This window comes from Pagrus major, chromosome 9, assembly GCF_040436345.1.
Source record: "Pagrus major chromosome 9, Pma_NU_1.0".
Lineage (NCBI taxonomy): Eukaryota > Metazoa > Chordata > Actinopteri > Spariformes > Sparidae > Pagrus > Pagrus major.
In genome coordinates this window covers 15,966,732-15,983,537 of record NC_133223.1, presented here as the reverse complement: position 1 = coordinate 15,983,537, position 16,806 = coordinate 15,966,732, and the positions used below count along the sequence as shown (strand labels likewise).

At 40.4% G+C, this 16,806-nt stretch overlaps 1 protein-coding gene across 2 annotated transcripts; it reads left to right on the top strand.

The window, feature by feature from the left end:
* Nucleotides 1–2,086: 2,086 nt before the first annotated feature.
* Nucleotides 2,087–14,901, top strand: glra2 (glycine receptor, alpha 2). Of its 2 annotated transcripts, none has more exons than XM_073473819.1 (9): nt 2,087–2,172; nt 2,757–2,878; nt 6,245–6,312; nt 8,087–8,310; nt 11,401–11,483; nt 11,586–11,723; nt 11,850–12,064; nt 13,559–13,708; nt 14,620–14,901. In XM_073473819.1, the coding sequence occupies exons 1-9, from the start codon at nt 2,087–2,089 to the stop codon at nt 14,899–14,901; spliced, it is 1,368 nt and encodes a 455-aa protein (XP_073329920.1). The 2 variants fall into 2 exon arrangements, with proteins under 2 accessions (XP_073329920.1, XP_073329921.1); XM_073473820.1 differs by lacking the exon at nt 6,245–6,312 and adding an exon at nt 6,101–6,168 and having other exon boundaries at nt 2,105–2,172.
* Nucleotides 14,902–16,806: the final 1,905 nt, after the last annotated feature.

Here is a 16,806-nt window from a genome sequence, read left to right as displayed (position 1 = left end):
AGCACGTACTGCCGGCAGGAAGCAGGGCATTGTACTGTTGTAAACTGAACCAGCAGCAAGACGTATTTTAGCTGGCTAAAATACGTCTTGCTGCTGGTTCCGTTTACAGCAGTGCAATTCTGTGCTTCCTACTGGCAGTACGTGCTGCTTCTCCACACAGGGGGAAAAAGATCCTACCTATCACTGTAAGGTCAGTTTGTTCATTCAGTTTATTCAGTCATGAAAGCAAAGAGAGTTTGTTCATTTTGTTTGTTTAGGCATTAAAACAAATCAGTCAAAGAAGATCCTTCTCTTCTTCCCCAAAACTACATAGTGCACCTTTAAAGCTGAGGTTGTTTGTTTCTCTTTGTTAATAAATAAAAACTAAATATGGACATTCAGTACGTGTGCCCTTTGGTAAATAATTCAAACAAGGCATGCAGTATTCATGAAGCGGAACATGCTGTAACAACACAAGACCTCTAATGTTAAATCCCCACACCAGAGCAAAGCCATACATCTCCAACCATGAGATACAATGTGACACTTGTAATTTGGAGGAGGAGGAGGAGAACAAGGATGACTCGTCCTCAGGCTGAGATGATCTGGAAGCTGGTCAGTAACCAAGCGTCAGACTAAAGTGTAATATGGCCCCAGGCGTGTCACAGCGTTGAGGCCTGTCATGAGTAGAGAGTAATCTCTCAACACTCAGCCTGATGTGAATGAAATACTACTTTTTTCCTCTCACTAAGTTTAGCTGTTTCCTCCACAGCAGCACATGCCTGGAATGAGTCATTCATGCCTGTGGTCCATCACGGCCCACTCACATCCTCACGCTGCCAGGTTCCCATGCAGCATCTGTATCAATACCAGCAACAGCTTATAAGCATATGTATACTGAATAACAATGTTTGATTCTGGCCTACTAAACCTCCGCTCCTCCACCCTTGGGCTTCAGCCAGCCTGTAGTACATTTCCTGCCGTCTCCTCTCCGTCTGTCTGTGTCTCTGTCTGTGTGTCTGTCAGTCAGTCAGCTCTCCTCCGTCTCGCTCTGGGAGGCCAACCTTTCAGCATTTCCAATGATGTGCCTCGGAAATCTGTTTCCAGGGCAACCGGAGTACCAAATACTCTCCCAGCGGCTTCTCGCTGGTGCGTCCTTTGTTTACACTTTTCATATCTCTGCGAGGATGTAGGTTGCACTAAACAGGCGAGGATGGGAACCCAAAAAAAGGCACAGTGCGTACGTAAAAATACAGCCAATGATGATGTCAGAGAAACCCAGTCAACCTGACGTTTTACACGCACAGAATAAATCTGTTTTTCAGCTGTTCTGCATCTCTAACTGATTCTAGTTGTGCCTCATTAAAAGTGTCATATTTCCACTCAAAACATTATTCAAATAATGAAGTGTACTCCATCAAACCACTGGAAAACATGAAACGTTCCTCAATCCAGTTGATCCGGATGCGCAGCTGCGCGCACTCTCATGTGACAAAAAAAGCTGTAACATTTCAAACTGGCACCTTTCGTTATGTAACGCGCATTGAAGACAATGTTTGATTGTGTTTCTCGTGATTACCTCCCTCGTTTATTGGACTTATTGAAAACCAACTCACGTTCACCACTTTTAAGCCTTGCGCTTGCGCGTAACGGAGCCGGGAGCTGTCCAAGTGCTGAAATGAGAAAAGGCGTTCCACTCCCATTCCTCAACAGAGGATCGTCCTCCACCTGAAGAGAAAGATTTCACTTCACAAGTAACCACACAGGCCAGCGGGGGGTTCGTCTCCTGTGAGATCTGAGCGCAGCGGACGAGCGGAGAGCTCCCAGCCGACGCGTTTTGGAGTTTTAACCATCTCGGCGCGTCTGTCCACACCACAGCACTGATGTTTCCTCGCAGCTCCGCGCCGACGAATCTGTTTTTGGGAGTCAGAGTTTCGTGAAACTAAACTATGATCCGTGGCCGCGTTGAGGAATGTCTCCTGTATTTTTGTGTGCCACAAGAGCAGCCAAACGCCCACGACTTATTGGTCAGGAAGAAAGCGGCGCCCCGATTTGGATTATGTGTTTGACCAATGTAAACATATGGGAGAAATAAAAAAGTGAGCACATGGGAAACCCACCAGGAATGAATCGCTCCTTCATTAAGGTTTTGGCAGCTTTATTCACGTATTTCATGGAGACAAACAACTTCAGGTAGGCCGAGTTATTTACCAAGGACATTGATTTTTAGAACAAAATCATTTCTCCTTTTAAAGTTATGAGAATTATTAAACATATGCTTCATTAAGGGAAGAATAGGATTTGGTAACTGCTTTTTTCTGCACAGATAAGTTGGTAATTGCTTGAGTGCTGCTGTGATTACATCTGATGAAAGTTACCCTGTTTTTTTCAACTGCTTTTAATCGTTTTCATCCAAATTTTGGCCTCTAAAATAATCTTCAAATACATACATTTACGCACGTAATAATCGTGTTTTTATTCTCTTGCGGCATCATTACAACATCCCTTTAATGTTGCATGACAGCATGCTGTGATAATTGTGCAGCAGTCTGGCATGATTGGAGAGAAATACAGCTCCCGAGAAGCCCACGACGTCGAAATCACACCAGATCCGTCTGATACGTGTGTGTGTGCTCTGTAACGCATTTTCTGGTTTCCCTGTGCTTGCCCAGTAGGCAGCTGCTAGGCGACAGATAAGCTTTAACTCCTGGTGTTCAGCCACTACTGCTCACTTATAAAGTGATTTTCTCTCTCTGTGTGTGTGTGGTGTGTTCCAGAGTTGTGGATGCCAAGGAGCACGATTCCAGATCATCCTCCAACCTGTCTCCATCAGACTTTCTGGACTCCCTCATGGGTCGCACGTCCGGGTATGACGCACGCATACGACCGAATTTTAAAGGTTTGTTTATGACTGTCTCTTTGAAATCTTCACACACCTCATGTTACACTCAAAACACCACCTTTACACTCACATTGCTACTGTAAGCGCACCAGACTTTGGCATTATTGCTTATCTGGAGATCCACTGACTGTTATGTGATGTCCTTTGATAAGAGCAATCAATCACTTCTCTTGACAGTAACATGGTTGTCCTGGCTTGAGTGAAATCATTAACTAACCCTTCATTCTAACATTGCACGCTCGTTTTCATTTGGTCAAATTATGTCAGACAGAATCTCCATTAAACCAAAAAAAGGGGCTTGTAGATGTCACAGTCACAGTTGCAGACAGGGATGCCACCATGACAGGCCAAATGATGGATGGTGCCCCCGTGGCAAGGCTGCAGGCTACCGACTTCCTCTGTTGTTGTTGCTGTGATGCTGGGGACAGACACAGCATCTGTCACTGGAGCCGAGCTGAGTGAGGAGGAAGAGGGCCGGCCCGCTGGGGGCTCAGGCCCACTCCAGGCTGGGTCAGGTGGGGCTGGGATTTGTTGGGGTTTGGGGGATTCCAGTGGTTGAAGCAGCCAGACGGTGCAGCGCAGGGATTGATCGGTAGGATTGAGAAACACATGGCCCAGATCCTTTCCTCTCCATCTGGGAGACATGTGGACAAGATTGCTGAAATAGACTTAAGATGGGAGATGGGCAGCCTGTTTAACACCAGCAAGAGGGGGGGATGAAGTGGTGGCAGCTGTTTCTAGCTAATAAAGAGGGCATGAGTTGTATTCTCTCTGTATTTTAGGGTAGATAAAGCTTCTTGTCTGGCACACAGCGAGAAAACAAACACTTTTGCACGAACCCACTGCGATGTAAACAGATGATTTTCGGTTGCAAACCTGCTTGTCGTACTTTGAAGAGAGTGTTGAACTGTATTTCTGAAGGCTGACCTAGATTTTCCTTGCTGAGTTGGTTATGAGGATGCTTTGTTTTTCTGCCTCTGCTGTTAAATGTAGCTACCTGACGACAAACCGAGGCAAATATTAATACCAAGTGCCATGCAGTATTGATGAGGAAAGCACAGGGGAAGGGCACTGGGAAGGGCTTACAACTTCACTTATCAGACAGTGGAAACAGATTTGCTGTGACTTTAAATGGCACAAACCTCCCAAGCCTGGCAACGAGATTTCAGTTCAGGCCACTCTGTGGAGTAAAAATGACACTACTCATTAGAGCATGCTGGGTACTTTTTACTCACAGAGTTGGATGAAGAATGCTCTGATTTACTAACAAATTACCGCCGGGCTGGAACTGACGAGTATTTTCATAATCAAATATTGTGTAGATTACTTTCTCAATTGATTGATTAATCGGCAAGTACAAAAAAATATCATGAAAACCCAATTCTATCCTAATCAAACAGCTTTTTCCAACCAACAGACCAATGCCCAAATACAGTATATTTAGCTTAAAGCTGCTGTAAGTGTTGTCGCTGTTTTAGCTAACTGTTCTGCAGTTGGCAATCCCCTCCCTCTTCACTATGTCACCACATGACTGTACAGCGGTAATTGCCAGACTTAACAGCTAACAGGAGGGTCCTGCTCTCTGCGCGTTCAGGAGCAGACAGGACCGCCTCTTTCCAGAGTTCTCTGTCCTGATTGGATAAAGTGGGCAGGGATAGCAGAACATAATTTTTTTCTTTTACTGCATGAGCTAGGGGAGGAGAGACATGGGTTACTGACTAAACAATCTGTAACAGTGATAACTGTCGGAATATAGAGGTATTTAACAATTATTTTAATTAAAAAAACAAAAAAAACACTTACAGCTGCTTTAATATCACAGAAACTGGAACCAGTGGATTGTTTATGGCATTTTGAATGATTAATTGATTATTGGTAACACCTTAGCATAAGGGACACAAAATATAGTTACCATGGAACAAATGGGAAACTATCTGCTAATTAACTATTAGTTAATGAGTAACTCCTAATCCATTTATTAGAGTAGCTAAGGATTAAGTTAATGATTCATTAATGAAGAAACGAGTGAGGAATGAATCGAGAACAACTTATTAATTGATTAATTGATAATAAGCACTTCCATAATAACCTCCTAATGGATGACTACATCATAAATAACGATGAGTTACTAGAGAACAGAATGGGAGATCCTAAATTGATATATCATGAAGTAATAATTAGTTCCTGAATATCTCTGAATCGATCATACTGAAAGCTTTCTTCACGAGAGGCTCCTGGTTAACCTTGAACCAGCCGGTGACGGGACAAAACTTACTTAGTACTTATTACTTAAACATTAGTTACTGCTTGATACATAATACTGGGTAGTTACTAATTAGTCCCTCATTACTTCACCATCATCTTATGATAGCTTACCCTTTTTGTGTCCCGTCAAGTAAAGTTGTGCATTAAACTGATCGGTTACTGAGGAATTAATCATTACTTCATTAGTACCTGTCTGTTAGTTAACAAGTCTCATTTTCACTTTTATTTCTCATTCATTCCTCACTCATTTCTTAATTAACTAATCATTAACCAATCATTAGCTACTCAAAATTGGATTAGGAGTTACTCATCAACTAGTGGCTAATGAGCAGTTTGTTTCTAACTCATTTCTCATTTGTTCTGTAGTGACTACTTATCAAAATATTTGATTCATTTACTGTTGATCAATCCGTTATTTGTCTAATCGTTGCAGCTCTATATTGCTGTTTGTGTGTGTGCATGCATTTGTCTGTGTGTGCATGCATCCTCTGCTGAATCTGTAAAGACATAGAGAAAGATGGGTTTCCAGTATGTTAACCACAAAAAATCACCATACAAGTGATCATCAAAGATTATAAAAAAGCTGACACAGTTTGAAAGATAATTATATTTAGATTGAATATAACTGGATTTTAACAACTTTCAGCAAAGTTTAGGAAACATTATTTCGTGGGTTCTCTCATGTTTTTGGTGATCTTTTGCCTCTGGTTCAAACAAAGCATGCAACATGTCACCATCTACTCCTGGAGCTCCTATGAAATGATAAAACAACAACAACAAAAAACAGAAACAGTGATTGTTGGTATTAATGCATGTTGACACACACAGTGAAACAGCTGCTTGTGAACTCCCAGATTTCCTGATGAAACATCTCTACTCGTTCCAAAACCAGTCGTCCTTGATGATATGGTTTAAGGCTTTTTCCTGTCATGTCATTGTCATTCCATTTCACAGGTCCTCCCGTAAACGTTACATGCAATATTTTTATCAACAGTTTCGGCTCTGTCACAGAGACAACCATGGTGAGTTCCTCTGGCATTTCTTTCTCTGGCTGATTTCTCAAATGTGTCGATGTGTTATCTATCCCTCAACCTGCAGGTCCACCAGTTAATGTTACCTGCAACATATTTATCAACAGCTTTGGTTCTATAGCAGAAACTACAATGGTGAGTCGAGCGTTAAGGGGTTAAATTAAGACTGAATCATCCTGTTTTTTTCTTACCTAACCTTCCTTTTTTAAAACCTTTATCATTGCTGTGTTATGCATTCACCAAAATACTTTGTTTTTGCCATCAAAGAGTGTATTGGCGGGCCCAGGAGAGCCTGTTTATGTAAATAAGTATTGCCTTCTTCCCTCATACACATGTTACCTCAGATTTAATAATTCATACAATAAATCCCTAATGATAACTCACTTAAAGCGCAGCCAGCTGTGGGTGGGGGGCTGGGTTTTTAAACAAGCTGATTTACAATGTATAATGTGTGAAGGCATCCAACAACCTACAAGGCTGCAGTGAAACTCATCCTGATCAAAGCCTTCATAATGAGTGATAATAACTACTTAAATCTTAAATGAAGGATGTTTATTTGCGCAGGAGCCGGAGCTCATGAGATTGCCAGGGAATTACACAGCTTTAGACATGCACGCAAATATTTGGAACCGCCAATATGCTGATGAAATGTCAAACAACATAAGGATCTCTCATCATCATGACATATCAATTACTTTGAGCAACTGAGCTTTGTGGCACTCCAGTTTACCACTAACTGCACACTGTCAGATTTTAAGATGTCTCATCTTATAAATCCATCTTTAGTGTCTATAATGGTTCTTAACAAATCATGATTATTAAGAAAAGTTATGATACGGTCAGTGTTTTGCAAATTGCAATCATTGATAATCATCAAATTGGTCATGTGAACAGATTAAACTGCCACCTAGATGATGTTGGATGATATAGGTTTCCCCGGGTGTGCATTGGAATTCATTTTTTCGCTCATCATCCATTTTATTATTTGTCATATGTTGTTTTTTTTTATATTATATTACAGGACTGTTTTTGATCATATTTTGTATTATTGCAGTTGTGATTGAGTGAATGTGATGATATGAATTTAACAAGAAAATCATTGGTATTAGCTAAGTATTGGCAGTAAAATGTACTTAAATAATCAAAAGTAAAAGTACTGATTGGTCTCTTCCAGAGCATCATTGTATATTATGTTATTGTATGAATATTAAGGTGCAATATGTAAGAATGTAAGTTTGAAATAGTCAAAATTTACATTAAATTATCAACAGAATGTAAAGAAATAACAGTTTTGGCTTTATCTCAAAGACATATGTATTGTGTTGCAGATATATCTATGGAAGTTAGCATGCTAACTTAGCCAGTTTGTAACTCAAGAGGTGAGGTTTACTTAAAGTAAACAACACCAACAACCCCCTGGTGCTCTGAGTTACGAGTTCAGGCAGCTAATTCGACTGCTAGCTGCACGGTTAATTGAGCATACTAGGTAACGGCTCTATTTAGCAGCAGTGATTACAATTATTACATATTGCACCTTTAAACATGCAGTTGAAAGTGAAAGTGGAAAAGATTTTGGCCACTTTTTTATACTGCTCTGTAGATCTGTAGAATCATATTTTTAAAGCTGATCATATGTTGTGTTTGTAAAAGCAATCTACAAAGCTGTCAAATAAATGTAGAGGTATACAATAGATATAGATGCTTCCTTGCTATTTATTGTTTTTATCTAGCTGCTCTTTTGAGTATTTGAATCAGACATCATTTAACAATACAATTTTCCTATCTACCTCATTAAAAAGAGGTTATATTAAATATTAAAAAACATATTTACAATATTGAAAATCAATACCTTTATCATAATTCCAATCACCGCACAACAAAATGTCAAAGCCACTTGTCGTCTCCGCAGGATTACAGAGTGAACATCTTCCTGCGGCAGAAGTGGAATGACCCTCGGCTGGCGTATAGTAAATACCCCGATTCCTCCCTCGACCTGGACCCGTCCATGTTGGACTCCATATGGAAGCCTGACCTCTTCTTTGCCAACGAGAAAGGAGCAAACTTCCATGATGTCACCACAGACAACAAGCTGCTGCGGATCTTCAAGGATGGGACTGTCCTCTACAGCATCAGGTGACGTGTTGGACGAGATGTTGTCAGCAAAAGAATTTAAAAAAAAGAATCATTAATTAAAGACAGAGGTGTTTACTACAGTGAAGGTGAACTACAAACATTTTAAAATATTTTTGCAACTATTTTGTTATTATTATATTATTCCCAATGTTTCTAAGACCTGGAACACAACAGTACGACATAGGAATATCCCACCCTGAGTATGATGTCAGGAAAATGGCCATCGTATGTGAATATGGTCTATATCGCTTTGTACCTCAAGAGTCTTAAAGTCTGTGCATAGTTTCAGCTGGGAGATGTATACAAGCAGCGAGTTCACTATGATTCACAAGCTCTCTCAGCTTTCTTAATAAATACATTAAATAAACTCAGAAAATGTCAAGAAAGGAAATATTCTTAAACCTATTTTCCTTATTAACAGAAAGATACAACCATACATCTTCTGAATTCACTCTTGGGGCAGACTCAGTCTGCTCAGTAGCTAATTCCGTAGATAGCTACAGTAAAGGGTATAAAAGCAGTTGTTAGCAGCTTCTCTGGTGATATGCTGTCCACTATTTTCTGCTTCTGGCTTGTGACTCGATGTGACTCAATGTTCTTGTTTTCTACATCTTCTATGATAGCAAACTGAAGGTCTTTGGGCTTTGAACTGTTGGTCAGAAAAAATACCATCTGTCTCTGTAGGTCTGTGGCTTAGGTGGTTAACAGTACTGAGTACTACTGTAGAGAACCAAATGCTCATGCATAAATCACCTCAGGACATGCTCACTTATTGCTTTTCTTACATTTCCTCTCAAACATCAAAGACCTTCAATCTGAAGAGATACAGTTAAAAATGGATTTTATCTCATTACAATCACCCCTTTGAAATGGCATAATTGACTGAACTACAGTACATCCCCATGTGCAATGTAGATTTTTAATAAAGGAACACGGATTGCAAGAGGGCAAGCTAATCTCAGGAGCATTGTTGAGAATCCGAAGCAAAGATACAAATGAGAGTCCCTCTTCATGTTGGTCCCTCCGCATGCATAGAGATTGTGGGTCAAACGCTTGAGTCAAGTTCTCAAGCTTGGTGTACTTTATAATGTTGTCTCTTGCTGGTTATATTACATCCGACCCCTCTCATGTTTCATTTGAAGAATATCAGCTTTTACCATCAAACAGAAGATTTAGAGTCCCACAGCCTCAGCCTGTCAAATTGTTGAAGCAGAGTTATGGTTCTATGTCGGTCTCACTGCTCCTGCGTGGACTGAGCATTGAATGTTAAAGGGAGGGATTAAATTGATTACACAGCAACCACTTATTCATAATGGATGATGTAATATATATTGTATTATTCGTTTTGTTGTTCAGTTAAAGGTCCAGTGTGTAAGATTTAGGGAGATATATTGCCAGAAATGGAAATTAAAATTCATAATTATGTTTTCAGTGGTGTATAATCACTTGAGACTAATAATCGTTGTGTTGTCATTACCTTAGAATGAGCCTTTTATCTATAGAGGGAGCAGATCCTCTTCCACACCATGTTGCGGCATCACATTTCTACAGTAGCCTAGAGCAGACAAACCAAACACTGGCTGAAGAAGGTCTGTTGTGTTTCTTTTCACACGTAGGGAAGGGTGAGGCGAGGGCTATTCGGTTGGTTATAATCTGCAGCCTTATCACTAGATAATACAAAATCCTTCACACTGGACCCCCAAATGCTGTGATTTGTTATTTATGTGAAAGATTGTGCGTCTTGAGGCACAAGAACATTTTCAGTAGAATATTATGGGTACCGACTGAATTACATTGGTACTATCGAGTACTGAGTCACATTAAATCAATCTGTGCCAAATTTTGGAGTCTGAAAGCGCATCTTTAGAGTAGCGTTATAGGGAGAAAGAAATACTTGTTGCAATATGTGTAACACATCTAACCTGAGAAAGCACTAAACATAAAACATGTCTAAAAACCAAGACTGTTTCATAGCCAGGTCATCTGCAGCATACGCAGCGGATGTTGCCTGTAGCCAGCGCTTAGCTCGTTCGCAGAGAGTTGACTCCGCTCCTCCTTTGAAATTCCTTAGCAACATACTGTTTAGTTTGCTAAACCTTAGTATGAAACCTGAATTGCATACTTTTTAAGGGGAAATATTATAGTATGCAAGCACTGCTGTGGTGACAACATAACAGACAATATGAGTGTTTCTTCTTCTTCTTTGGAGAATACGCTGCAACAGTGTATTGCTGCCCTCTACTGCTGTACTGTGCTGATATTCCATCAGTTTCTCCATTTTTGTCCAGTTATCCTGGTTGAGTAAAGTACGCCGAGCATAAACAGTTTCTCCAGGTGTTTGAACCGCTTTCTCCTTTAAAGCAAATTTTTGGTGACTTATTTTTATCAACTGAAGTGACATTTTAGTTACTACAGAGAGAGTAAAGTACCCCAAAAAGTTACCAATTCCAGGTACCGATACCAGTATCAGTTCAAATGCAAACAATACCCAACTCTACGTGCAACCCAGTCAGGATGAATTACACTATAAAGGCCTATCAGCCCAAAATTTTAGCAAAACTCAGTACAAGATATGAAAATATGTTTCATTTCATTTCAATACAACTTCAATCACGCACAGCATTCAATTTTCTCTGCGATGATGCGATATAAAGCGAATCGATTTCGAGTCCATTTAGGTAGCTGCCCGGGGCTGAGCGGTGCTCAGGTGTGGAGGCAGAGTGGGTCAACAGGAGAGATGAAAGGTGGTTAGCCGTTCACACCATTCATGAGAGAAATGACAGAGCGGGAGGACCGCGGACCACAATGCATCACAGAGACAATAAGTTGCAGTAATGAAAGTGTGATAGGAACCTGCTGAAGGGAATCCTACATGATACTGTATGTCAGAGGCTATCACACAGGAGACAGAAGCACACAATATAGAGATAATACCCCAAAAAAGTACCAACTGTGGTTTCATTTTTCAAGCAAATTCATGTGTCGACTCACTAGTTCAATGTTTAATAAGTATATTTCTTCAAATAACATACCTTCATTGGTGTAGTCCGCTTACTTTATCTTACTGAATGACTTTGTCTTTAATTGTAGGTTGACTCTCATTCTGTCGTGCCCGATGGATCTGAAGAACTTTCCGATGGACGTCCAAACTTGTACGATGCAACTGGAAAGTTGTAAGCATTGGATTTTTTTTCTCAGTTTTGTCGCTGCTCTTTCAAAAGTGAGTATCGACTGTTTATCAAAATTTTGACTCATCTGTTCTCTTCTGTTTCTAGTTGGCTACACCATGAATGACTTGGTCTTTGAGTGGCTGGAGAACGGTGCAGTGCAGGTGTCAGATGGGCTCACACTGCCACAGTTCATCATGAGGGAAGAGAAGGAGCTGGGCTACTGCACAAAACACTACAACACTGGTCAGAACACACACACACACACACACACACACACACACACACACACGGAAACGACACAAAGCTGTTTATGTTTTACCACGTGACACCTGGTTTTGGAGCTGATTTGTGTTTCTCGCTGTTGGACAGGTAAATTCACCTGTATAGAAGTTAACTTTCATCTGGAGAGACAGATGGGATACTACCTGATCCAGATGTACATTCCGTCCCTCCTCATCGTCATCCTCTCATGGGTCTCTTTCTGGATCAATATGGATGCTGCTCCTGCCAGAGTGGCGCTGGGCATCACCACTGTGCTTACCATGACCACCCAAAGCTCCGGCTCCAGAGCTTCTCTTCCAAAGGTGAACCTGGTTTTAGTTCGCTCAGACTCTGCTCGGACTATTGGTGGGTGTGTACTATGGGAATCTCATCTCTTAAAGAGACAGGCACTGAAACTGAACGTTTAGATAGAGGGTGAATAGAGGTGCTGCAGCAATGTGTAATGTAAACATTTGAAAAAGAAAATTAGCATAATATGGGACCTTTAACAGATTCTGCAAGCACAAAAAAATTTAAATAAAATAAAAAGTTGTGTCCCCTTCATGTAATAATTTCATTGCTGGAAGATATATCTAGATATACACATACACACATATTTGAAATTGAATACATAGGCTATAAGCAAATAATTTCCTTTAGCCCTGTGTGATACTATGCACTGATGATTAATTAAAAGGTCTTTATATATATCTATGGGGGGACTAAAGACCCAACAGAATGGCATAGCAGCAAAACATTGCAGCTATTGTAGACAGAGAACAGCTTTGTAAGAACCAGGCAAATATAAAAACAAATTAACAATCCAAACAATGAAGGAGCCAGCAATGAATGAAAGGATAGTTCACTGCTGACTGTTTGAAGTACTTAGAAAGATAAACAGTTCTGTCTCTTTCAAATATCTATTATATGAAGGCCACTGTATTACTCCAGTGAATAATAATCACATTATTTCAGAGATGATTAGACTATAACTGTGCAGCTCTTTTAACCTGATTGCTGCAATTCACAGCTTCAACATTTCTTTTTTTTTACCGTGATGAAGATGTTGTCATCTTAATCATGTATACATTACAGGCAGCTGCGGTAGTCAGTGGTATCTTATTTCCAATCAGGGTAAATTGCCATGCACATGTTGTGAAGGGTACTACAGGCACGGAGAGCCAGATCTTGATGATCAATCACTCGCTATACATTAGTCTGCACATGAGCACTGCAAAGAGGTCTCGGTCACGTCAGAGATTCCTACATAAAAGGCGTATACTGATAAATATTTAAAGAGAAGCCTTTGAGATCCGAAAAAAACAATAACTCACTACGCCTTAAGTCCCCTCAAGAAGCTGAGTTGTTTTCTCAACATGCTAATCAGCTGTCAGGTGTTCACACTGATGATCACGACAGGCTTTCAACTTCATCCTCACTTTCTCAAAGGAAACAGACCTAAACCAGTGTTAAAGATAAAAACTAGTACTACAGTTCTCTTTCTATTGATAATTAAGGCAGGTATTACTCCCCCACTGTTTATGGCTGTGCAATCACTGAGTCTACTGGCAGCTCTGATACCTTTGTTTCCAAACATTACCTCTGATAATTATGGTGATTTAGTCCCAGTTAACATAATGAGCCAGATAAAGGGAGAAAAGCAGTTCACCATTTTATAGACTCAAACTGAATACAGAAGGGTAAAAAAATATCCACTTATATTTCAAGTCAGAGCACAAATTCACACTGCATTTCAACTGTTAGCTGATGCTTTCACCTTTGAGGATCTAACAAAGGAAATCTGTTTTCTCTCCCAGGTCTCTTACGTGAAAGCCATTGATATCTGGATGGCTGTGTGTCTGCTCTTTGTATTTGCTGCATTGCTAGAATATGCTGGGGTTAATTTTGTCTCCAGGCAACAGAAAGAGTTCCTTCGCCTGAGGCGAAGACAAAGGAGGAATCACAAGGTAGGCTTTCAAAGTCTTTACAAGGTTGCTGCTTGGTTTTCAAACTTTTTATACAAACTAGTGGTGTGGCTCCAGGGATGCCAATGTCAAAAGGTCAGTTTGACGAGTTGGGAATGACACTGTTCTCTTAAGAACAGGAGCTTTAAATAAACGAGACCACTTTCATCCAGACTGGATTGTCATCAGATTTTGAATGAGATTCATGGTCCCCAGAGGATGAATCCTAATGACTATGGTGATTCTCTGAATCCCCCTTTAGCTCCACTATGGTCAATATTTTAACTCCTACAGTGAAGTACAATATTTTGGGTAAATTGGCACAGACATCCATGGCTCCAGTCTATAAGTCTATATCCTAATAGCTTTGAGGATCCCTTGGCCACCACTACAAGGTGTTTTTCAGTGAAATGTTTCAATGTCATTTGAATGGACTGTCATGAAAATTGGTACGAACATTCATGTACCCCTCAGGATGAATTGTCAAGTCAGGTTAATTTTACATATTTAGCCCAAAATCACAAATTTGCCTTAAAGGGTGCAAAACCTTTAATGGGGGAAAAAAATGAAGAACCCTCAGGAAGTGCAACAGTGGAGGGATTCAGTAGGCAGTTAGTAATCAGTCAAAGTAGGCAGGTGAAGTGGCGGATATTAAGTTGGTTGCAGTTTGCAACCTAACCGCTACATGTCACTAAATTCTACACACTGGACCTTTAAGATTCTTCCCTTAAACAGTTGTTCTACATGTTTTATCATTGAAGGCACCAGGTTATCTTGGGATAATCTTGGATTTGTGTTTGTAATATCTCATTATTGATGCTCATGTTAGTTCACTGTGCTACAACACTGGGCTGTGGCCTTTTAAAAAGACTGAGTACATTCACTCTGTCCACATGTGCATGTTTGTTTTCCAGGATGATGACATGCGTGAAGGCCGCTTTAATTTTGCTGGCTACAACATGAGCCAGTGTCTGCCAACGAAAGACGGCTCAGCTGTCAAGAACGCTGCTCCAGCTCCGAACCCTCAACCATCAGTCCCCAAAGACATAGACACCATGAGGAAGAAGTTTGTGGACAGAGCCAAGAGGATAGACACTATCTCCAGGGCGGCCTTTCCTCTGGCATTCCTCATCTTCAACGTCTTCTACTGGGTCACCTACAAGATCATCAGGCACGAGGACATCAACAGCAAGTAAAAGACTTCTACCGTCGACAAACATTATTTATTCTTCATTTCTCAGATTGAGAAATGCTCGGAAAGCACAGCGAGGTGACGTGGGAGACTGTGCATTGAGAGGCACCATGGCGATGATGGCGGTGTTCTTTCAGGGATAATGTATAATGTTCATGCCTCATACAGTAATGTTCTGATAACGTGAACAGCTCTTGAGACACAGATGCTTTTTTGTTGTTGTTGTACTGCTGCATAATAATTCCTGACAAATCTGGGAAAATGGTTTTAACTCAAGGCTTAGAAACATGCTGGAGAAGACGGACCAATTTGTTGTTTTTTTTAATTCAATCCTGCCTTGATGTCAAACAAGGTACAAAGAAACATTCCATTTGGATTTGTAACCGTACGGTAGCTTAGTCAGACCCTCAAAGACTTTTTGTGATTGTCAAAAGGGTATTTCTTATTGAGGATGTTTGGGGATGTTTTATATTGTACTATTGTCGCGGCACTGGCTCTCTGTTTATACAAAATTAAGCAGCAAAAGTATAAAATCTACAGGCAGGGAGAGCACATCCTTCGGACATTAGGCAGCAGCACACATTTCAGACACGAGCGTGAATAAAGCAGATGAAAATCTGGAATCGGGAATTGGATACTGAATTTTTATGAAATACCTGAGGCCTTAGATATCAAAGATTTGGTGGGGTGAAGTGCAGTGCTTCTCTATTTTTTCAAGCATCTCCTCTTGTTTAAGACGAACGCACCGTTTGATCTTTTCTACCTGTGGCCGGACAGACACCCAAAGGTACTTCTCGTTGTTTCCTTTATCTCTAAGTGTATTATAAATCATATTCATGGACAACGGATGTCACTTGAAGTCAATGTAAGTTTATTCAGATGTTTTAAAAGTCGCACATTTTCCTTTTCATGCTGAAATAATTTATTCAATATGAGTTTATAAAAGTATATCGGCCAATTATGAGCAAGTGTATAGGTAAGCCTACAAACTGTGAACATGCACTGCGTTACTCAATGTCGTCACACGCCCATATCCACATGAATTCATTTATATTCCAGGTAAATACTCCAGGTATATTAGATATGGTTTTAGAGCTTGAGACTATGTTTTTTGTAGATTTAGTCAAATAAAATATTTATTGTAATGGAGGAAAGGTTATGTTTATGAAAAAATAGCTTTCTGTATACTTCTTCAAACCTATGCTGTGGACTGTTTTCCTTCACTTAACGTGTTTGTTTGCTGGATGTTTGAAGATGGATTCAGCAGTGAAGGACAGATCTGCATAATATTCATGGTACAGAGCAGCTAATGGTCCTTGCACTCCTGATATACTGTGGTGAAGAACTCCTTTCTTGAATGCTACTCCTGATAAAGGTTATTTACTGGTCTGTACATCAATAAAATTGACTGTGCACCATATTTACTTTATTTCCACTTCTCCTGTCATGTGTAAGGTGGAGGACGGCCTTGTTTGATTTTTTTTCACGCACTTGTTGATGAGATTACACACTCGATATTGCTTTCTTCTCATATAAGAAATGAAGATACGGATGCCTTTCGAGAAAGAATAACAAAATGCCTTTTGCGCCCGGCTGCAGATCAGATCAAAGAAAACGACAAACACAGTCTCTTCTACTCACCGAGCCCATAAGTCAGGGTGATGACACATGCCATGGATCGCTGGGTGGCCTGGGGTGACACAGATATGATCTGACAGTGGGTTTCCATTAATGCATGATAATGGACTTCACACTGTAGTGTAGAGATTCCATCAGCTTCGGCTTACCTACCAGTTGAATGGAAAATAGTGGATGCATTTTAAACAGTTTCCACCTGTTGTTACTGCACGTCAGCTCAGACAAAAGTCTGGTGGCCCTGAAGTGCAAATCAAAACTGCAAACATAAAAA

Bases quoted from the DNA above. Each gene is read 5' to 3' on its own strand.
- glra2 (XM_073473819.1), top strand. From the start codon at position 2,087: ATGGGAAACCCACCAGGAATGAATCGCTCCTTCATTAAGGTTTTGGCA. The intron at 2,879-6,244 runs GTTTGTTTATGA...CTCAACCTGCAG, and splicing joins CATACGACCGAATTTTAAAG to GTCCACCAGTTAATGTTACC. The intron at 13,709-14,619 runs GTAGGCTTTCAA...TTTGTTTTCCAG, and splicing joins GACAAAGGAGGAATCACAAG to GATGATGACATGCGTGAAGG.